This window comes from Amblyomma maculatum, chromosome 2 (assembly GCF_055883805.1).
Source record: "Amblyomma maculatum isolate TAMU_Amacu chromosome 2, ASM5588380v1, whole genome shotgun sequence".
Lineage (NCBI taxonomy): Eukaryota > Metazoa > Arthropoda > Arachnida > Ixodida > Ixodidae > Amblyomma > Amblyomma maculatum.
The window spans coordinates 103,802,930-103,827,124 of record NC_139345.1 but is presented as its reverse complement, the minus strand read 5'-3'; the positions used below and the strand labels follow the sequence as shown (position 1 = coordinate 103,827,124).

Genomic DNA, 24,195 nt, shown 5'->3' with positions numbered 1-24,195 from the left:
TAAAAGAGCGAATTTATTTTGGGATTGCTATTTGAGAATACTAATACCCTTTAAAAGATGCAAGGGCAGCTCAGCTACCGCGTGCATCCCAGTTCTTGAACGATCGGAAAACACAACTTTGGTGACACTGTGATAAGGCAAATGTGCCTTCTCAAGCTGCGGCGATGTGCTTGCCGCTTATCACAAAACCTGGGTAGACAGAAAGTAAATGCTGCCCATCACCCGAAACAGGAAATCCACGCACTGTGGTGACCAAGGTGCGGTGCATCTCGAGCCGTCAGGCTGCCATGTGGGCATCCAGACTGGCGAGTAGGCGTGTAGGATATTGGACAGCCACGCTGATGTGTAGGCAGCTTATGATAGCGCAACGCTTAGGGGTTATTTAAAAGCTTCGCGTGCTTCTGATGACAGCCTCTGATCGTCTCCGAAGTCATTATAGCGCAATGAAGGCCGTCTCCGAGCAGGTAGGAAGATGCGTAGAAGCAGACATGCCACCTACTCTAATAAAGTGGTATTTTGTGCCCGATGGTAAGAAACACTGTTGTGGTAATGGGCACAGATGCGCTAGTTGTCGCCTATACTTCTGCACTCTCTGGTAATAGCCACCAGCTGTGCGGCCGGCATTACTTGTACCTGCAGTGTGATCCATGGAATGGTAATGAGGCATGAGAGTGGCTATGTTTTCAGGTAAGAGACTGGCCGGGAGAGTTGCATTAGTTCCTCTTCTCATCATACTCTGATAGTACTTAGATTTGGCATTTGTTGTGTTAAATACGTGTGACGCATTTCACTTTACAGCTGCGTTTTTTTATCGATTGCTACTGCAGGGAACATTTCTCACTCTCCACATGAGTTTGCTCTGTCATTAGCAAGGCGTGCGGAAATAAACGCAAGTGAATGTGGAAATGTTTAGAAGGAAGTGATTTTTTATCTGGAAGAAATACTTTTGATGTTACGTACGTAACCTTGTTGTCCTTTTGCCATCGTTCGCGAGACATACAGTCTTTGTCTAAAGGTTAGAGCAGAGGGTGTCTTTTTCTAAGCCATGTAGTGGCACTCCTTTAGCATTCATGGAAATTCTTTCCGTCAAAGAAGTATGTAGGCCAAGAAATCTGTTTCCCTGCAGGAGGTTTAAAACAGAGGTACGAGCCACGTGGTGTGGCTCAGAAGCGTGCTCTTCGGCCTCTAAACTTTTGACAAAGACTGTACATTCTGCTTCACTTGAAGATTTTAAAAGGATGACACGGTCGAAAAAAAGGTCAGAACAGTCTTTATTTCTCCAGCTGATATACTTTTGTACAAATGAGCAGCACAAGCTTCGCACGAAGTTCTTGTATTCTCATCAGTCGAAGCCTCGATGAAGAGAAAGAACGGACAAGCTTAGTACATCACCATCATTGTCCATGAACACTTCTACTGGATATTGTAACAGGTGATTTAATGCATTTTATTGGTGACTATGCAATGACTTGTAGCACTCGAGACAGAGAGATGAACTGTCACTTCAGCGTATCACGTGACCTTGACATTGCACAGGCAGGTGTTACCAGAGATGACGACCGCACTCTTTGTAAACTATACTCAACAGTTCTCATACTCGTCCTGTGGTTCCTTTTTTAAATTAAGTACTTTATTTTAACACAATACTTTGCTGATGCGGGCACCACAAAATGACAGTGTTCAGCATTTTTTCCCGAATACAATGACGCTGAAACCAGTTCCAAATTTATGCCAAAGGCAATGAACTGGATAAAGGTAAGAACCCATCAACCACGCAACGTTCAAAGAACCGTCAACATTGCAGCCGAGGGCATAAATAGCAAGCATGACAAATCGTGACAAAGTAGAGGCTGCAGTCAATGACAAATTCATAAATAATGTTTAAAAACGCTTCATCGCATTAGAGTAACAATATGTGGGCGGACGCTCGGGCACAGATTGTGTGTGTCTGCTCCACTAGCTACCCGCCCAAAATTATGCCGAAAACGTATACTGCGTAAAGCATGCTTTGCCACAGTAAGATTATAAGTGAGGCGAAGCGCACTTTACGGTTGCGAGAGAGCCTGTGCGAGCACTGAGCGCGGGAATTTTCGAAACGCGAGGCGCTTTCACTAAAATGACACTTTACTGTCGCATATTTGTGAGCATTACCATTTAATTAAGCAAAAACATGACTAAATGCCATGCAGAGCGCTTGCGAACTCGTGTCTTCGAGCTGTATCGTGCTTCTACACACCACACAAATCTTGCGTTTCTACCGAAATGCCAACGGCTCCAATGACGGAGTATTGACCTGACTCATCCTATCCCATTTGGGACAGTCCTTAATGCACAAGTCAGCGTTCGGGTGACAAACAGGTTACCTTTTTGCTTTCGTTAGTTAAAGGAGAGGGCTAAAGTAATTATATTCATGCACTCTACTGATGCTACGTATTTTAAGAAAATTTTGTCTTTCTTCTGTACAAAACAAAAACAGTTTATGCAAGCCCTCCCCCCCCCCCTTTTTTTTTATTTGCGAGTGCTGACTCTGAAAGAATCAAATCTGAATCAAATCAATTCTGAATCAAAATTTCAACTAAATGCCTAAACCCTGATATTTTAGTAACCGTGGCGGCTTACTGAATTTTGCTCTAGAAATACTACTTCGATTGCATTTTTCTTTTGTTGTCAACCTATCTAATACGCTCGTTCCTCAAGCGCGTGGCACAACCAGTGCGAGCTTACGAAGGGCTTCTCTCTTGTTCTCAATTGAAAAAATAAATAACGGACAGAGCAGTAAATATGAACGTACAACAATCAGAACGAAGGAAATAGCAAACAAACAACATTCTTAGAAGGAAAAAATCTAGGAAAAGCTTTTTCTTCTCTCTGCTGAGACGCCACTTACGATGGCTTCGGTGAGTAATGCGCGGCAGAGTGCTACCGTGCTACGCATGCGCGATTCTCCACGGCGTACGGCGAGTGCGCCGCGGGAGGACCCGAGCGATCGATATTGTTGTTTTTTTTTCTCTCTCTCTCTCTCGCGGGAGCGCTCGCGAATTTTGCGCAAAATGGCTGCCAAGCCTCCACGGCGCCCCACCTTTGCCGTGGCGGTTTCTTCCATCGCGAGAGCACATAGGCCTCGATAAGAGAAATCAAAATCAGCGAAAGCGCTGCACCGCATTTTTTGTTCCTTTTTTAAACAGTTCTATATACACCTATAGAAATAAAAATTTGTACAAAAGCTATAATTAGCTTAGTTCATTGCTGCCACCGTGAAATCTCTCTCTGCTCCGCCATATGTAACTACGTAGTAAAATAGGACATCTCAGAGTCTAAAACAAAAACTGCGGTCGCGCTATGGACGTCTTCGGTCAGTGGTTATTTATCAAACCACACTGACATAGGCAAGAAACAAAAAAAGCGAATTTAGCATTTTTTAAAGTCACTTTCCTATCAATTCCTTTGCTCAGCATGCATATCAAATAACCAAAAGCTGAACGAACAGTTTAAGAAGAAAACAAAGTTTACATGGTGCGACACATGGCTTGCTTGAGAAACAGCTTAGATAAAATAAACAAGGTATTTGGTGTCTCTTGCTCTGTCGTCATTCGAGCGTTCTCCACAAAACTCGCAAGTATTTGTATTGAGTCGTCTTAGAACTTACAAAATGTACAGCAGCGAGCATCTTTCCAAAGGTTACACATGGTCTACAACGTCTCCGAAGTCAAAGCCTTAAACTCTCGCTTCTATATTTACGATCGGCTAAGTTATTGTACGTTGGCACAGCGCGTTTTTTATTTATTTCATGAGGCTTTCTTTGAGGCTCCGCAGCTTGGTCTCAAACCACTTCTCTTCTGCTTTTTTTGCTTTGATTGCACAAACATTTGCATGATAACAAGGAATAAAAGAAAAAAAAAGAACCAAAAATGGCAACTCTAACAGTAGGGCATTGAGATTCAAGATGAGTTGCAGTTGTTCTGTCATTTTTGAACAACATTTGTACTGGTCAATCTTTTTCTGCTTCGTTTAAAAAATAGGTGTCACAACAAATCTTGGAGAACCAATGAGACGTGAGGTAAAATGCAAAGTAGACAGGGCAACTACAACTCTGATTGATAGGCGCACATGGCCTGGACATTTAACACGCTTCTCACTCTAAACAAAATAGAGTGAGCAATCTCTCGCTCTTTCATATCTATAAATTAGGTGCGCTCTAGAATGTTACGAGGATTTTGTGAGGTGCGATTAGCTCAAGTAGAATATTCTTCGTTCAGAAATAAGCGCTCCCCTCACCTCTCATCTTGAGTTCTTTTTCCTCGTGCCGTGTACAACACAGAAGTATAATACGAAGAAACCAATAGCAGAAGTCGAAAACCATTGCAGCTTAGTCCCTCAACAACAAGTCAGTCGTAACAATGGTTGCAAGGGGTGGAGAGTACCGGGGATGTTCAGCTGAGAAGAGAGCTGGAGCGGAGACGATCTGTCCCGCCGCCTTCTCCGGGCCGCCCGAAGCAACACGCTGGTATACACCGGAGAAGCAAAAATATCGCAGTCTATTAGCACGGCGGTCAACCGCACGGGCGAACTTGAACACACGAAGCATCGCTTTGTTGTCGGCTTTCCTGTACTTAGTTGTCACAAACGGAGCAAGGAAACGACGTCGAATTCAGCGCCAATGTTGAAGCTGTATTCTTGGATGCCCTTCATGCACTACCTTCCTCATCTCTTGTGTCTTTTCTTTGGCAGTTATGGTGGACACCTTTGCTGACGCCATTTTGCAGTCCGCTAACGACCGCCGTACACGTGCCATGCCAACCGGTGTACCACAAGAAGCATCACAGCGCACTTCTCTTTGAAGAACTGCACGGAACTGTCGGTGGTAACATGAATTGCACACAGCCCTCCTCAATAAAGGTTATGCATCAAGGTATTAGAGGAGTGAAATAGGTGGAGGATTGAGAGGGCGCTTTTTCCTTTAAAGTGGCCGCTAAGACGCTTTCTTCTGTATTTTTTTTTTGTTTGGCATTTTGTGTCATAGCTGGCTCACAAGCAAAGAAAACACAACATTCGAGTTTGCAGGCCTCTCACTCTTAACGCTGATAACGGTCAGGGTTGGAGACAAAATGGCGACGGAAAAAGCAACAGCATCAGGGACAGTGAGCCGTTAATAAGCGTGCGCCGTAGTGTGAAGGGCAACAGTGTCTTGACACTCGGTACACCGGGAGCACAATGCCGAGGTGACGGCTTGGACAGAAGGACGGGTGTTGGACCCTCACGTTGCTGCTTCGCATAACGCGGCTCGTGGGGGCACAAGTTTGGCGAACTGTTGACGCTAGTGTGGCGCCCCGGTCTCCACGGGGCGATGGGCGGTCTTCAACAGACGCGCGCCGTTGCTGCTGCCGGTTGAGGCGCGCACGCCTTGAGCTCAGTGAAGACCTCAGTGAAGAAGCCTGGCTCGCTGTTGATGCGCAGCATGTTGGAGCTCAGGGTGTCGATGATAAGCAAGCAGCGGTCCCAAAACTTGTCTCGGTTCTCGTCCACCAGGAACGGCTTGAGCGGGTACGATATTTCGTTGCCCATGTACGCGTATGACAGGTACAGGCACGTCAGGACCACGGCCTGCAGCTCACGCTCGCTGGACACTTCCTCGTCGACGAGCTCACGCACCAGCATGTACAGGAAGACCACGTTCGCAGGGTTGATGAAGGCGATATCCTGCCAGCCCTGCAAGAGCAGAGACCTGTCCACTGTGCGCAACCAAAGGACCGCGTCGCCTGGCTGGAAGTCTCGCAGCCGCTTGCAGCGCTGCCCGAGGAACTCTCCCAGACAGCGTAGGAGCTCGGACGTTGAAGCCTGGATGACCGTCTTCCGCTGGGGACTCCCGCCTGCTGTTTGTTGGAGTGAACCGGCGGGCTTAGGTGGGGCCGGTCTCACCACAGCGGGCTTGGGCGGCAGAGGAGGCGGGGCAGGCTTGGCTCCTGTTGGCGGCCTGTCGACGAGAGCGCGTCCAGAGCCCACGATGTCTAGGCCTAGGTTGTAGCAGGATAGCGACTTATGCACATTCTTGTTTGGGTCGACGGGTTCGAGCGGCTGGCGTTGCGCGGCCGCGGACTTGCTCTTCTCGGCCTTCTTCTTGGTGGAGACGTTAAAATGCTTCCAGCTGAGTGCGTTGATGAACAGCGTGTGCTTCTTGAGGTTGTTGCTGTTGTGGTGATTCTGGTTGTTGTTGTTGTTGTTGTTATTGTTGTTATTGTTGTGGTGGTGGCCGTGGTGGTTTCCGTGGTGGTAGTGGTGGTGATTGTGGCCCCCTCCGGCCAGCGGCGGCTGGGTCTGCGCCGGTTGCGCCGCCATCCTGTCCTGGTGGTGGCCCATCTTGGCGGAATGCTGGTTGTTCTTGGCGTTGTTGAGTTGCTCGTAGCTGTACAGGTTGTACTCACTGTAGCTCTGCGGCTTTCGGTCTCGTGGGGAGAAACTGAGCACAGTCCCCATGGTAGATGAGGCCTGCCCGACGACTGCTGCTTCTTCCTTCACGAGGCTTCACTCGGGGCGACCGGGGGCTTGACGACTGCGAGTTCCCTCAGCTTGCGCTGTGGCGGCGGAGGCAACCGTCGTCCAACATGTCGCCCGCGCTCTCTCTGGGGCCGATCGAAGAGGGGCCGATTCGCTCGAGCTGCGTTGCCCTGGCGACGGCGATAATGCGCATGCGCTCTACTCGAGGCCCTTTCACTGCCAGCGGTCGCAGCGCGAAGCCATGGCGTCACCCTCGGCGCTGTATCGCAACGCCGCTGCGCCGGGGTCTCTCCTCGCGAAGCCGCCGGATCGATAGGCGCGACGTTCGGCGAGGGTAAGTAGGGAGGGAGACGGGCGATTCCCGCCGGCTGCTGTTGCTCCCGTAGTTGGCTCCGTTGCGAAGAGAACCGGGAGGAAGATGTGGAGCTTTTTTCCCTTCTCCTTTCCCCTTTAAGGAAAAATAGGCGCCCGCCGCACGCTCAAGAGTAAGTGGGCCACGCGTCGTTCTAAGAACGGAACCTGATGGGCCGGAACAAGTGCGACAAATTCGCTGAGTTTAAAGAAGGCTTATGGATTGTTGAACCATCCGCTCCACTTTGTTTCCTACTCGCTTCTGGCCCTACGTATTAAAAAAAAGAGAAAGAGATATCGAGCCAAGTGTTTGTTTACTGTTTTTCTCGCTTTTTTTCTTTCCCACCTATGCTAAAACAGGGCTCCTCCTTATTTGCCTGATAGCAAATACGAGTGTAAAAATCAGGCGCGAACCGCGCAAAAATAACAGATATGCATTATTTCTTTCGTCACGGATAAAAAAAAAGCGGGGGAAAAATAAGTGTTGCTTCCAGCCGCAAACAGCAAGCGGAAATTATTAGCCAAGTTGGAGCTGGCGTAATATGAACGGATTGCCTGACGGAAAGCGCCACATGCAGAACGTGGAAGGTAGTCAGCGTCGCAGCAGCAACAATACACATGCAGAGTTTTATTTACCTAATAGAGAAACGAGCCCCAAACGCATTCAGGTTCAACGAGCTTCCCGAGTCCAACCTACTGATGTATCGTCCTTTCATACTGAAAAATAAAGAGAAAAATATGCGACGGAATTTTCTACATTTCCGGGGCAAGAAAATTAATCTTATAAAGGTAATAAATGAGCGCCTCTCCGACATATATGATGCGGGGCCCAGCCCACAGCGACAAAAAAAAAAAGAAAGAAAAGAAAACTAAGCATACTCAACTGGGTGGGGTATAGACGCAACTAAGGGATGCGCGACCAGACGCGCAAAAAAAAAGTTGGCAAAAATGACAGAAAAGAAATATGACACGGAGTATGTGTTAGCCAGGGAGAGAAACAGAGCAGTATCTGCGATAAGAGAGAGAGAGAGAGCGCGAAAGAGGGAGCAAGAGAGAGAGGGATAAAGAAAAAAATTAATGTCGGGAGATGTTCCTCGGGCAACGAGGTTGGGTAATGTGCTGAGCCATATTCGCGGCGCTTTTTCCCCAAACTTTGCAGATTACTATTCCCGCGAGTCGCGAACTCGGTGCCGCCCAAGTTAAATAGCCGGTGGTATGAAACATTAATTAAACTGCCGTTTTTTATTAGAGTGCCATTCCGCCGGCTGTGTGAGGTTCAGCCATATGGCAAGCCAAAATCTAGACCCTCGAAAATTTGACCGAGTATATCAACACTTTCGTCAATGCTGGAGCCCTAAATATCGTCGCGTAAGCTATTTTTTTTTTCTCATTTACCTAGCGGCGTTTTTGTTTTTCACGGTATTCAGGAGCTCCAGACAAGCCATCTTGCACAAACAGCGACAACTTTATTCCGCTGATTTAACTACTGAGTTCTTCAAAACAAAGACACGCTGCAACTTGTAGCGGTCGGATAATGCGAGAGCAGAGAAAAAGTTTTCTACAAATGAAGCTTCTGTGTTCGCTTTAGTGGTTCTTGAACGGGTCATTTTCGGATGTTTATTCTCACATGGACTGACTTTACTTGGTCTTAACTTCAGCTTTTACAAACGCTTCTTTCATCATGGTTAAAGGCTGTGCTGCTGTCTGTAATTTAAACTCCCCTTGAAAAGTTTTGTTTGTTTTGTGTGGTGACTAGTAAGTGAAAATGGATTAGTTGTGGGCCCTATTTATGATGATGTCGGTAGGTGTTGTTTTGCTCTATTTAATATTTTATGTACGAAGCAAAGAATTTTATTTGCGGTCTGGAGACGTGGCGACGAATAAGTTGCCACAGAGTTCTCGTCTACAGAATCGGTGCTGAGCTCAACCTCACAGGCATCTGGAAGTCTTCCCACCCAAGTAATTCGGCCAGCGTTTTCTGCCACCTCCCATATATTCAGTACGCTGTCTGGACTTCGAGGTGTTACTACTATCCTCAAAAAAAAAAAAAGAATAAACAGCGCGAGATCATAAATGTTAGTCCGCTCGCTCGAATGCCTTTCAATGATTGCATGAAGCCGTTATTTTATTTTTGTTTCTTCTAGCAGACAGCGGCGTTTTATGCTGAAACCTCCATTCGCTCCTCTCTCAAAGATACCTTCTGGACAGAGAAAACGGTTGCGGAATATATTGTGTGCGCTTCTCGGCCAGAAATTAAATAGGTTTGGGAATCCCAGAGCAATAAATCCCCGTTAGAGTGCAACAGGCGTCTCTTTCACATTTTCGCTTTGTTTACAATCGCGATAGATGGCACTGACCCTGAGAAGGAGAAGCTCGCGCTTTGCCCCGGTCATTTCCGCGTAAAAGCGCTCGCGGCCGATCTGGGTTTTATTGGCCCGAGCTGCGTACCAAGCGACGCGGCGGTACGGCTGCCTTTTGATTCCGCTTGGCTCCTCGCGCTCTGCTCTTGTTAAGCAAACCATCGCGTAAGTACTTGTGAGGCTGAAGACCCCGCGGTTCTCCCCCTATGAATGAAAAAAAGTTTATTGCTTGGTTTGGTGCTTGTTGGGCTGTTCTTAACTCCATGAACGTGTGGCTACTTTAATAACGAGGGAATCGCTCAAAGTGAGGACAAGCTTGTCTGTCTTGCGTTTCTTTTAGAACCAAGAGCTTAAATTATCAATTACACACGTAAAGACAACGACAGAGTTTTTTGGATTCTACCGCAGTTACACTGTTGAAGTCTACTCATTGTCGCTAAATGTAGAATATTTCGTACTGCGCTAGTAATACCAACTACGTCAGTGATGTCAGCTGTGTGCAGAGTGAATAACGGTGCAGTTCAAGTTCTTGCCTTTTAGTCAGCACAATCACGAGGACCTGATAATATAAGCGAAAATGTAGGTCAAATGCCATGGTGATTGCCCGCTTGACACCACTGTTCGGAAGAATCTGACAATTATCTCAGCATATGAAGATAGCCTCATGGTACAAAATAAAGAAGGCGTTAAGGCTATCACAAAGGTGACCCATATTACTATTACAAAATTAACAAAAATAACCATATATCGAGCAGCAGCAGCAGCACTGACAACAACAACGATAGCAGAAACGACAACGAAAACAAAACTGATGCTTAGAACATTTTCTAATGCATGTTGAAATCATATTTGCTCAGCAAACTGTGTTAGGTTTACTCAGGTTTTGTTTATAGGGTTTAAGGTCGCAAAGGTACTTACGCTATGAAGGACGCTTTAGCGGGGGCTTTCCGAACGTTTGGACTACCTGGGGTTCTTTCTTTAACGCGCACTGGCATAGCCCAGTACACTGGTAGAAACTCAGGCTGAGGTGGTACGCAGATATCATAGGGAAGAAGCGCCTGTGTAACTTCTGAGCGCAACACGGAAAGGCTTACCAGCTTATGCAAGCATGTTTCATCTGGATTGTTTATTGTTGTTCAAACATTATACTCGATTAGTTTCAGGATAACATGCGTGAAAATCGTTCTTATTCAAAATGAATTCTAGTTACTTGTGACTGTAGGATCAATTTCATGTAGCCGGCGGTTGAAAAGACTCAAAAAGGCAAGAAAGGTGATGTCATTCCATTTATGTAATCGATTCAACCGAAATGAAAGATGAATAAATGTTGCACGCCGAGGGAGGAGAAGGAAGGGGGGTTAGGGGGTTATTAGCGAATGCTGTTGAAGGAGAGAGCTGACGACAGGGAGAATTTGCAAAGTGAACTGTCTTGCTGTCATTAAATTTGATCGCAGAAGGTTTCCATGAATCCTATACTGGAGGGATATATAGGTTGGCTGTGCCAAGGCTCACAGGTGAGCCGCTGGGTGCAGCCACGATGGCTTTAGACATCTTACGCGTTATAAGTGTGCTAGCACTACAGCTTCCACTCAGCCTTTTAGCCACTGGGCAATGTGTGAAGCCTCCAGGACGGCTTGGGTGACGTCACGAGGTAACACGGCAAGGACAAATTGGCAGGACCTGACAACATGAGCAGCACTTTCGAGACGGGAGTTGAACCCACACTGCAGGAACCTTTGGATTCGGAGTCACATACGCTTCTCCTAAGCCATGCAGATACGATCGTAAGGTTTCAATAAAACAGCGTGCTATGTCTATGTCGAGTTGTCTGTCACAGAATGAGGTAGATTACGACTTCGGGATAGTGGACATGTGCGACCCGAAGTCATGTTCAAACCCGATGTGGTAACCTCACGCTATTCGCATTGGGCCTATCCACGCTAAAACAGCCAACATTGTTTTCGAATATAATATACATTGGTGTTCGGTGTCGTTTTGAGGCACATACTGCAGCCGCTGAGTAGACTGACTGTAGAAACCGAATGAACGAGTTGCGAACATTTTCACAAAACACACGAGTAAGATGATCCTCCATTAGGTTACGAGTGGACTGGAGTGTATAAATGGGTTTAGCGGCCTTGGGCGGCACACACAGACGTAAACAGGTTATCCAAACGGCTTTTGTCTTTTTGCAGAAAATTGTCTCTTAGACCAAGACACTTATCTGGTACTAACCCATGCTATGCAACAAAAATGTAATGCTTAAGCATTTGATTTTGTATTTTTCTCTTTTTCCATGACTGTCCTGTTTTCACGCTTGTCAAATAGGATTCGAGCCGTTTGATATATTTATCTACACTTTTCATACTTAGGTGTTCGGCGCTAATGTCAGCACCAAACACATATCTGATGGTTTGTGATTATTTACTGTAACACTACAGAAGTTTGGTTATTAATACGATTTTTTTCTTTTAAGCTCTCCTGTATACAGCTTCTTCGACCAAGAGTACGCACTCACAGCTGCAGCAGATGTCGCCGCGTATTCATTTTCATTGCCTGCAATAAGATTTCAACCCCACTCCCTTCTTCAATGCTTCGGCAATCGAGAGTAGTGTAAATAAATAAAACACGTAAATACCTTAGGACGATTCTCGTGTTTTTTTACTTAAGAAATCATATATAGCAACTTCTATAATAGCGCGATCACGCGTGTGCGTGCACAGTCGCTCTCGATCGCACGTGACAGCTCGTCTGAAATAACTCATAAATGCGACCCTCTTCGTTCTTGCTCTCGTATGCGCAGTCGCCGTCTTCGCAAGCTGCGTGTGTTCGTTTCGGTGTGCCGCGCGTACTAAACGAAAAACGTGAGCAGGTGTGCGTGACACCAATTTTCCCCCATCACAAGAGGCAGACACCAACCCACGCATGATTATTCGGCACTCTCGGCGGTTTCTATCATAAGGCAAAAATAGATTCCTCGGGCCGCGACCTTCTAAGAATAACACCTTTTTGGGGTACTAAGAGCACCTTTTAGAGCTGGTAAATATAGGGTCCGTACGGATTGTGTAACCCGATTCCAAATATTCGTCTGCACGAGTGTACCCTCGCTCGGAATAGCGCGCGCATTCAAACGACGGGCCAGAAATAATAAGCTTAGTGTATTGCTTTTTAGGCGCAGTTTTTCTTATTTCTCTCCAGTGCCGGAGATTGGACTCACAAACGTGCAATCGAAAATACTCTTATGAGACTGCGTCTCGCCATCTATTTTAATCCCACTGTGCTGGGAAGAGTCTGGGTCTATGTTACAAAAACGATTCTTATCACCTCGGTGCGTCTGCTTATATATAACAGCAAATGCTTTTTACATAAAGACGTTAGAATGTAACTCGCGAGCATAAAAATAGTTCGCGCTGGCGCTATGGGAACAATAGGAGAGGACTCGCAGTTGGATGTTCAGTTATATGTACACCCTATCGTCGCTGGTGTACACTTGTATGTGTGATAGAAATTTGGCGGATTCGCAAACTATATATAATGAAAAAGGGCATGTTTAGATAGCATTAAAATAATTCATAAGTTGACTTATTATTTTGTCTATTAAGCGGTTGACTGATATCTTTTATGTGAAAATCTCAAAAGAAAAGAGCGCTGGCGTGTTGCATAACGCATATTAATTCATAATGCTCTGAGCACATGCGACGCGTTCGCAGATCGTGAAAGGCAGTTTCTCTCAGCATCAATGCAGAAAATTATATATATATATATATATATATATATATATATATATATATATATATATATATATATATATATATATATATATATATATATATATATATATATATATATATATATATATATATATAGAGAGAGAGAGAGAGAGAGAGAGAGAGAGAGAGATTTTATTCGTGTTTGAGGTGATTCAGTCAATCATAAAGCGGGAATTGTTTTTACATCGAAGGCTTCACGTCATGCAGCATCGCTTGCTTGTTTCTTCAATAGGCAAGGTAAGTAAAACGCAGGAAACATGCTAAGACAATCTCTCTCTCTCTCTCTTTTTTTTTTTTTGCATGCATCGTTGTGATAATATTTACTGCATTCGAAGTGACGATTGTGTCTTGTAGCTGCTGCCTTGCCCGGAAAGCACAACTATATGAGTTCTATCCGGCTTAGCATTCCCTTTGTCGGCCAAGTGGGAGACACTGTTAAGTAGGCTTCGCTAGTAAGGGATCAGAGCCCAGTCTTCCAGAATCCTCGGATCTAAAGTTAGACACACTGCACACAGGCCACGCACGCACGTTGTTATGACACTGTTGAATCGGGGCTTTATGTGACTCCTGATGAATTGGGCTGCATACATTCTATTTCTCCTCACTATAGTATTCCCATGCCAGATGAAGGTGAGAACACAGAGAAACGTCATCTACATCTACAACTTACCAAGTAAACTGCGCGAATCTAGTGTTTTTGCATATTATGCTAAGTGTTCAGTCACTATAACCTTCTGCAGATTTTGCTTCCTCAGATTTCAGAGCATCTTGTGCATCATGTCTGTGGCCATTTGTTAATCCCGGAAATAGTGAGCTGCGGCACACTCGTCGCATCAGGATGTGATGTGATGTGATAACAACTTTATTTTTCCACCAGATAATAAAGCCCCCATTCCCCGCCCCCGGCACGCAGGCCTAAGGGACGGGAGCCGAGACCTCCGCGATCAGAAGCAGACAAAGAGGTCTTTCTTGGCTCTTTGCGGCTTCTTCCGCCAGGCGGATGGCTTTTTGTTTGGAGCAGGGACCTCGCTCTGCAGCAGGGCTTCCCAGGCTTCTCTACAATTCATATTTGTTTTAGCCCCTGGGGAGCTAGCACATTCCCAGACTATATGGTCGACGGTCCCTCTCCCCCCACTGTGCTTGCATTTATCGTTTTTTCTATCGTCCATCCGGACATAATATGCCCAGACCGGGTTTACAAAGTTCCCAGCTTGCAGGCGCCGCCATGCGACTGCCTCCCTATTGTTTAAACTCTTATCCTGTGGTGGCACCAGTCTCCTGCTTAACCTGTAATTCTGAAGAATCTCCGTATCATTTTGCAGATGTTCGTCCATGTTACGGCAGTCGGGCGGCTCCACAGTTACCTGGAAGTAGAGAGCTCGGGCTAACTCGTGGGCCGCTTCGTTGCCAGGAACGGACGTGTGTGCAGGGGTCCAAATTAGGAGAATTTTCCTGTTTAGTCGTCTATTGGCCAGAGTCCTTGACGCTTCCGGCGAGACCCTACCCTTTTCAAATTCCAAATAGCCGTTTTGCTATTGCTGATTATGAAATTGGCTTGCCTTCCGACGCAAGCGAGCGCTATTGCAACTTTTTCAGCCGTTTCGGCGTTGCGGCTTCTAATGGTGGCAACTGGTATCGGGGCACCTCGGCCGTCGACCACCGAGGCGACCGCCGCCCCCGTTTTGCCACTTGCCGCATCTACGTACGCAACCAACTTGCTGTCCATCGAATCGAAGCGTCTGATTAGTGTTTCTGCTCTCTTCTCCCTCCTCTCTGTGTTGAATATGGGATGCATGTTAGAGGGAGGGGGAGGGGAGGATGATTATATTTTCTCGGCAGTCCTGTGGGATACTTGATTTTTATCCTAGTCCCATATCTGTCTGCAGGCCTACAATTTCGAGTGTAGTTCTGCCCGTGCTTGTTCGACTTAATCTTTCCAGCTGCGAACCTCTGACAGCCTCCGCTATTTCGTCCCAGCTATTGTGCACTCCCATAGAAAGGAACTTCTTTGTGGATGTGATAAGTGGTAAGCCCAGGGCCCTCTTTATGCACCGTCGAATGAGAGAGTCTAATCACTTCTTCTCTTCCGACATGATATTAAAGAATGGCGTGGCATAGCTCACGCGACTTTTTACGTAAGCTTGGGTTAGTTTAAGCAAGCTTCTTTCCTTCAGGCCTCGTCCTTTCAACGCGATCCTTATAAATATGCCAATGGCTTGAGTGGCGAATCCCTCTAGCTTTTTGATTGTTCCATCATTATATCCATTCTCCTAAATCAATAGTCCTAAGATTCTAATTTGATCTACATTTGGAACTGGTTTCCCTTCTACTTTAGTGTCAAATTTCCAGCTGCGCTTGCATCGGAGTGACTTTGGGTTATAGATGAATAATTTTGATTTTTTCGGCGAGCATGATAGACCCCTACTGGCAGCGTAGTCTATGACAGTGTCCACCGCAGCCTGCAGGCGCCCCTTAATGCTCGCATCACTGCTTTGGTTAATCCAGAGATTGATGTCATCCGCATTCGTCGCATCAGGATAATGTCGGTGACGTGTATGCTCAGCTCCTTGCTGACCATAATAGAATTGTGCAAAACATGGCCGATCTTAAAACGTCTGTTGGCTCCCAATTCAAGACTTTCAGACCCTTCCAGTTCTTCTATAGTCTTCAATGAAATCTCTAGTTTTGTGTCTGATGACGTATGCAATGATATTCAAGCCATTGTTAACGAGCTTGTCGCTCTAAATGGTTACTTGGAAGCTTGTTTAAGTGTAACAAGTGTATAGTCGGTCCCGTTTCTTTTTTTCGTTTCAGAAAAACGCGTCAGCGCACTGGGTAACTGCTTCGGAACTGCGCTGGGCCCAAGTGGTCAACGAAGCAAACGTGCTCGGTCCTCTAGACCGACCCGAATGTCCACTGCCGTCCTGCTCCCTTTTCCCCCCTGTCCTCCTCACTTGATTCTCTCATGAATCAATAAAGTTGTTACCTACCTACCGAACGCCCCTGCGGTCACTGACTTATGTACTAGTTGGAACACGGTCGCTGCCTTCCAAGCACCATAGCTCCCGACGTGGTCACATATCAAGCTAAGTGCCACGAGCAAAGAGGGACCTCTAAAGGGAGGCGGTGCTGAGCGTTGCCTGCACTTAGCTACATTGTGCCGTGGTGTCAGCTACATTGACTCTTTGAAGACAGGAACAGTGTCGGAATGAAGAGTAGTGACGTCACAGCCAAGGTCAGCTGCGCAGCCCCCTCGGTAAGCTCTGCCGGCGTTGCAGATGTCCATAGGAACCCATGCATTTGGAGGTCATCATAACTATCAATAACCATCATTACTTGCTGGGGTGTTCAACTACCCTAATCAGACATTAACTAGTACTCAGAAAGTGCAAGTCATGGTTAACTATCACTAACCAATAGTAACGGTTAGACGTTTCGAGACGTCCCCAGCCGTGTAATATACTACTCGCCTCGCTTTTGACAACTTGACACAGCTGCTTTAAAGTAATTTTGAATTAGAAAACAGGTCCTTTCGGAACATTTGAAGTGAATTTCGCAGTTTCAATAAAGCGACTACCGAAAGTAATGAAACCTTATTACGTCATGCTCCGGAGTCATTTGTTGTGAAACTGATGATGCAGTGCTGGTTTCGAGAGCGTAGTAATAAGTCTTGGATGCTCTCGGACTGTTCGCCGAGGCCCTTGATACGATAAAATTTCTAAATTTCTGCGATAAGCTGTGATAAGCTGCAGGCCTTTAAAAAGCTTTAAACTTAAAAATTCGGACGCACTTTACCAACGGTCCTCCTTCAATGTGCGCTCCGTGCGTAAGAAGCTCTGAAATGCCTCCGGTTCATCATCATCATCATCATCAGCCTGATTATACCCACTGCAGGGCGAAGGCCTCTCCCATATTTCTCCACTTAACCCGGTTCTGTGCTAGCTGCATCCACTTGACCCCTGCGAACTTCTTAATCTCATCCGCCCACCTAACTTTCTACCGCCCCCTGCTACGCTTTCCTTCCCTTGGAATCCAGTTTGTTACCCTCAGCGACCATCGGTTATCCTCTCTTCGCACTACATGTCCTGCCCATGTCCATTTCTTCTTCTTAATTTCCACTAGAATGTCGGTAACTTGAGTTATTTCTCTGACCCACTCTGCACGCTTTCTATCTCTTAATGTTACCCCTACTATTTTTCGTTCCATAGCTCTCTGGGTTGTCCTCAACTTAAGTATAACTCTCTTGGTTAGCCTCCACGTTTCAGCCTCCGGTTCATTTCGTGACAAATCGTAGCTTTATAGTTAGGATTTCGCTATTATTCTAACTCAATGGTAAAATATTCCTATCGTTTTTGACGGCCCCGTGATATGCCCCTTGACATAAACCGCGCAGATACTAGCTTCATGGCTAATCGCCAGCATATCTTTGACCCGCTTCCATTTCGCCTGATTACCTTCGCGGACTGAATATCAATGCCAAGATTATCAATACAGCATTTATGGCTTTGTTTACTCCTGCTCCCTCGAACCGCCCTCACGTCGTCAATCTCAACAAAAACGCGGTTACACGACAAGGTTTATGACTCAGAATTCACTTTTCTGCATTTCGTCGTGATTTGGGCTGAGAGATAAAACAGCAAAGAGGGCGGCGTCGCTCTTCTATTTGGATCAAATATTAAAATTCGCCGTTCTCCCGGCTTCTCTAGATACAGGATCAGTTTGATGCGACCTTAATCTGGAACAGCTACTGCGTTTTCCCAGGATCCTCGGTCGCGCCCAAGCAATATCAAAGCTCATGCACAAGGACAACCTAGATCGTTCAAGCTTCATCTGTCTCGGTTTTTTTGTCGGACCAGGAAATCAATCTGTCGACGTGCAGTCATGATTGCACTTTTGACACAGGAGTTGAGCTGATAATTTCAGCAAAGAATTTTGGATGGGCTCAGATTTTCAGGGAGCCTCTCAGGCTGAAGGTTGTTTTACACCTAGCTTTTCTTAGTTCGAAACTTATTTTGAACGGTAACAGTCGTAAGGTAGTAGAGGACATTTCTGACCGGAAAGCGGTTTTCGTTTCTCTTGTGCCGCTTCTAAACCATCATTTATTCTTACTACGTATCGCAACTCCAGTCATGGTGCGACTGGAGTTGCGATACGGAACAGTTCGGAACAGTTAGCGCGACTAGTGACGTGAATGTTCTTGTGCCGCATTTTGAAGGCATTGACATCTCGTGTGTTGAAAATTTTATTCCAATGAAAACAGAAAAGAAGAATGCTAACATCCCATGAATAGACTGGGATATATTATATTTATTGTGTCGTGTTCGCAGGCTCAGACGATTAAAGAGTTCTTATAATGATGTATACATTACTACGTTCAGTGAAGCAAACTAGCAACTCAGTGCAAAAATCAATTCAACCAAAGGCTTCTTTTTTTTTTTTTTTTTTTTTTTTTTTTTTTTTTTTTACAGCTTGCAGCGACAAGTCTTGTTTAAAAAAGTCTCTAAGCAGTAAGAAGCGTTTCCATTTCAAAAGTAAAAATTTCGCGTCAGGAAGCCTAAAAAACCCGCTAGAACGCTGGACTCAATATTTGCATTAAACCTATAATTTTATGCATTTTATTTTGTTATTTGGCCTCTAAACAATACTATAAAGCACTTACTCTCGTTTTCCTATAAATATAGTCTTCAGATTAAGAATACTTTAATTCTGTGGATTATTCTGCCCACCTTCCGTTGGTTTAAATTAAAGTTACAAATGTGCGTGCTTCTTTCCTGACTACGAACTGTTGTCTGTACACGCTTCCACTCGCAGCAAGGCATCGTCTTCTTCATCTTAGTATGAACGCAGAAAACTAGGCCAACTCGAAGAAATAATTTTTGGTCGGAAGCATCCGACAAAAACAAAGTTGGCAAGAATGGCCCTCTTTCTCTGCAGCTGAACGACAGCGATTTGTTCTCGTAACATAAGGGTTCATAAAACTCTGGGGTACTTGACAGGTCCCACTCCGCAGGACCTCATATCCGGCATCAACAAAGTCGGCGATTTAACTAATAAATACTGCATGAATCAATTCAAGGAGTATTGAACGTGTTCTACTATTACCTATATTCCGATGTCATTAACTTTATGCACCACAAGCGACGTTTTCTTGCAGAAATGAATCTAACTAAAAAAAAAAAGCTCTATTCTTAAAAAAAATGCAGAACCACAAGAACTGCAACAGGTCCAAAAACCGCTAAAACAACCGCTGCCCGCAATGAAACATTTTCTGCTGCTAAACAGTGTAAAAACCCGTTAAAATGCACTGGAACTTGTAAGGCTTCATTCTGCCTCGTTACGGCTCTGGCGCATGCTTCCGCGTGAGTAGTGAAGTAAATATAGTCATCAATTAATAATTTCTAAAGTTTGAACGCGAATTTTCATTTTCAATCAGTTCTCACTCGTGATAACCTCATAGTGCCCTCTTTATTTCGTACGTATTCGACTCTCTCCATTAAAGACATCTCAGCTAGCAAAGAAGGAGTTTTGAACCCCCATACTAAATCAGATAAAGAAGTGGAGGATCTTATGGGATCTTAAACTTGCTCTTGATCGGCATGCCTTACGGACTTCAAAATAATTAAGTCACTATAGCTTCTAGCATGGTCCCTTCATTATGGAATATGGGCAAGGTACTTCTGTTAGATTAGGCAGGTAATGACTAAACCTCTCTAACTTGTGGCCGTGTGGAAACTCGTTGTTCATGCAAAATAATAAGACAGTATTATACCTACAAACACATTTTGAACTTAATGAAAAAAATAGTAATCTCCCTTGTTATCAGAATGGATTCAGACGCATATTTAGCACAACACAACTTGCAGAGTTTACGAATGACACAGTTTGTAAGCTGCATAAGGAGTTTCAAATTTACTGTATATTCATGGAGTTTTGTAAGACTTTGGTACCGTACTTCGTTCGAAAAATACTGTCCAAACTAAATGCCATTCTAATCAACTCTCATATGGTGTGCTAGATTGCAAGGTTTTGTCTTATTGCTCCTAAATTGTAGGCTTTAAGTCAATTGATTTTCTAACTGTAAATGTACCATATTAGACGTCCCCCAAGGTTCGATCTTTGGCCCTTTCCTTTTCATATACTACACCAGGTGTCCCACCTAAACGTAACCAATGTTAAAAAAAACACGCACTTGACTAGCCGTGCGAAACGAGATAAAAACTGTTAAATGTGTACAGTATTATTTTGTTCGCCATAGTTAAATAATTAAAACAAATGAATTAGCTTACCATTCAGTTATTGGCTAGAGTGGCGAAGTGTCAATCCAAAAGTTTCATTTTGTCTTGAAAAACAGCTAGCTGAGAAGTTTGCATCTTGGCATTATTTACGTAGCTTAATTTTTTGGCCTTCAGAGAAAGCTATTACGTCACCAGCTGCTGGCTCATATTGCGCGAAGCCCCATCAAGAAAAGCGCTACAGAGAAAATCAGATTTTGTTCACTGAGACGTGTTTTGGAACTATACCGCGGCCGCATAAAATTTTGTGTTATGCGAGTTAGCATTTAAAAGTGGCTGAATATTATTTTACGTTCCTAATAACTTGATGCTGACATTCAAATCGACAGTTTTTAATCTGATCTACAGCGTCTGAATTGTCATTTGCTTCTTGAGGACAATAAGTAAAATGCTAGACAATTCGTATTAGCTAATGAAGTTTGTTGAACGAAAAAAAGAAAAAAAAAAACCGAGTGAGCTTGAAAACCGAGTTTTCAAGCTCACTCATTTCTTTTCCCTGGGTTTGTACACACCGTCTCTTTTAAACCTTTGGTTAATTTTAGCTGGGGCACCTGGTCTATAAACTATTTTCCACTGGAGATTCTTTATAAAACGGGAGTATATCATGCCGACACTCCGTGTAATATAAAGCTATTCTATCGGCCCTTGATCATCATTATCTATATTTTACATATGATGTGGAATATGCGAATGATGATTATTCTCTCTTAGACCATCATTATGTCTTCCTCTAATAGAACTTGTCCGTTCTTTCTCAGTTACGCATTTGTTGATAGTTTGTTCAACGCGTTTTCGAATTTAAACATCTTGGCTTCAGTTTCTCCGCTACCTCCCCGTCGAAGCACTTTGATTTCATCGCTAGTAAAGGGCTACAAATTATAAACTATTTATGCCATATACTCACTGTTTCTCTGCGCAACACTAATTTATTATTACATAGAACACTTATCCTTACCGTACTTGATAATGCTATAGTCTTATCTGAGATCCTTACAAGCCATGCGAAATGGAGAGATGAGGTTGGGCAAAGGAAAGTCATTAGATATATCTAGCACCGTTAAGACCACCATTTCTTGCCGTCATAAATCATTACTTCACTTAATCTGGCGTTGCTCTCAGCACACATGTGCGTTTAGAATCACTTTACGGCATTGTGTATTCGCCCTGTCTCTCCTATATGTAGTAAGAGATATATCATTTGCAAATTTGCATTGAGTAGGAGGCATTATGCGCTGAACATTACTGTCATTTATTAAACTACAAAAAGATACAAAAGTATGTTTTCGGTCCTTCTTTCTCAATAAAGTTTTCCTCCTTCTCCATATATATATATATATATAGGGATTCGATCAGTAGGGTGATTCCACGAGAGATCAAACTGCCTAATTATTTAATATTTTTAATTTATTTTGTTTCATAATATACTGTACACGTAGTACTCAATATGTGAACAGTGCAATTATTTTTTTCCTAGCGTTACTATTAAGGGGAAACATACGAACGATTGCATGTCACAGGCAATCTTTTCGCAGCCATCGCTATGTCCGGATTTCGCAATAATGTAAACAAGTGGAGTCATTAAAGCCATGGTTAATATATTTTGTGCAGTCAAACTACAGGGGCAAAAAGTAACTTAGGCGTTTTTCCGCCATTCTCGGGAAGTTATTGCTTCCAAGGGGAAAAATTCAAAACGTACGTTTTTTTTTTAAATTAGGCCTTGTTTACGAAATATTTTTGCGCGAAATTTTCAAAACTAATAGCTCATTAGATTAAGAGCTCACTAAACTTAAGTTTTATACATTAAGGGGAAGCATAAAAAACGTACGCCAGATATTTCATTTTTGACTGTATGGGTTGTTTTCAAAATATATTATTAAAAAACCCATTCCAAATTTTTCTCAAATTTCTTCGTACTGTCTCAAGGCGTAGGTAAAAAGGGATAGTAAAAGGTAGGTGAAAAGGAAGGCTGTTTGGGATCCGCACACAAATGTCAATATCATCAAACTTGAAAATAAATAAATAAATAAATAAATAAATAAATAAATAAATAAATAAATAAATAAATAAATAAATAAATAAATAAATAAATAAATAAATAAACAAATAAATAAATAAATAAATAAATAAATAAATAAATAAATAAATAAATAAATAAATAAATAAATAAATAAATAAATAAATAAATAAATAAAATGAAGATACCTGTTGCTTTATTGTGTTCCTTATCAGGTTACGAGAGCTCAAACTTGTCAGTTCTCCAGCAGTGGCAAAAGCACCTGAATAGGGGTCGTGAAGCAGCTGCTACAACGCTCCTTGCTTCAATTGCCTGTAATTGCCATGACAGACATTTTTCCTCCGTGGTCGGTAAAAAGTAATTTTTTTTTTTAACAGGCAGCACCAATCTGTGACTTAAACGTGATGAAGTGGCGCTGCTGTCACCGAACGTAACAGCGGTGGGAACGGACAATAATAATTCATGCAGAGAAGAGCTTGCCTTTTTGTGTCGCTGTGTACTTGTGTCGTCGTCCTTAATAAAAGCCGTGAACATAGCAATATGATACATGATTTAAAGAGCAATGTATTTCTAAAGGATCGACCATGTATTAAGGCGATAGCCTTTAATGGCTCATGCTGTCGTGAACAAAGTGTTTCCCACTTTTGCGGCGTTCTGATTGGCCGAGGCGGGATGCGTTTCTGCCATCTGCAATGCCACACGTGAACGCGCGCCAAGGAACGCCACGCTACAGGAGCGATGGTGTACCGTCCTAACACACTTGCCGGAGAAACTGCGATAGATACTGCGCCTTTCCTTTCCTGTAAATCAATTATATGTAGCACTGCAACGAATGCCGACAAGAGGCTAACGATGGGAGGCAAATTATAGGATAGGATGGGTAGGCTTTCGCTATTTTAATCTTGAAAGACATCTAAGAGACCCTCTAATTTTTTCTATGTGGAAGTGCAGGCCATTTCAAACGTATGTTAACATACTTTTCAATATATTGTTCTTTTTCCACATTCAACCAATAAAGACAGCTTTTGATTGCTTTATAGTAGATTGAAGGCCATACAAAGTATCCAATGTGAAAGTAATTTAAATTATGATAAAAATGTGCGTACTGATGTCACCCCTTCCTTTTCCTAACGTGTACTGAAATAGCTGTGTGTTACTCTGAATCGGAAATAGTGTCTCTTGTGTTCACAGATAGTGTCGCACAAACTCGACAGCCTATAGACAACTTGAGTCGAAGGCAGCTCCAAACCGCCTGAATAGGCTAACCGCACTTCGTAGCAGACCACGTTGTCAGTGCTTCCGGCTAATTCCAGTGACTGTGAGCTCCACCTGTAGATCTTTAGCGCGATGCCTAGTGCACATAGCCACTCTCTAGAGCAAAACATTTTATATGCTGTGGTTTAAGGATTATAAGATCCAAAATGCGTCTCATGCAAAAGCAGTCGTCGTGTCTGACCCATGACACGGCACATGCTTCCTTCGCACTGGGCAAAATTCACGAGAGCCAAAACAAAGATCTTCTTTTTTAGGATTATGTTACATACGTGAGCAACAAGGCTGCAAGAGATTTCAAAACAAAAATTGATTGCATGGAATGCGGTAAAACAACTAAGCGTTCATAAAGGGCTGTTCTCTGCGACAGGACATGAGAAAAAAACTGCAAGTGAATTCGCGGATTAGTAAAACACCAGGCATCTCTTAACAACCAGGGAACAGGCAGCCCGAATGCGATACAATGAGCGTATGTAACGTTCTTTTGTCACAAAGGCTGAAGAACGTGCAAATGGTCCTTGTGCTTGGGGACGAACTTTAACAATTACTTAACTCGAAAAAAGGTGAGTGTAAAGGCTTGCGACCGGTTGCATGAATACGTTCATGCACATCAAGGTATGTTCACAAGGCACCAAGGATGCAAG

General features: G+C 44.0%; 1 protein-coding gene across 1 annotated transcript; it reads right to left on the bottom strand.

Moving 5' to 3' along the window:
• Positions 1–5,355: 5,355 nt before the first annotated feature.
• On the bottom strand, positions 5,356–6,471 carry Cdk5alpha (Cdk5 activator-like protein). The gene has a single exon (XM_084592768.1). The coding sequence runs from the start codon at positions 6,469–6,471 to the stop codon at positions 5,356–5,358; it is 1,116 nt and encodes a 371-aa protein (XP_084448894.1).
• Between the last annotated feature and the right edge of the window lie 17,724 nt (positions 6,472–24,195).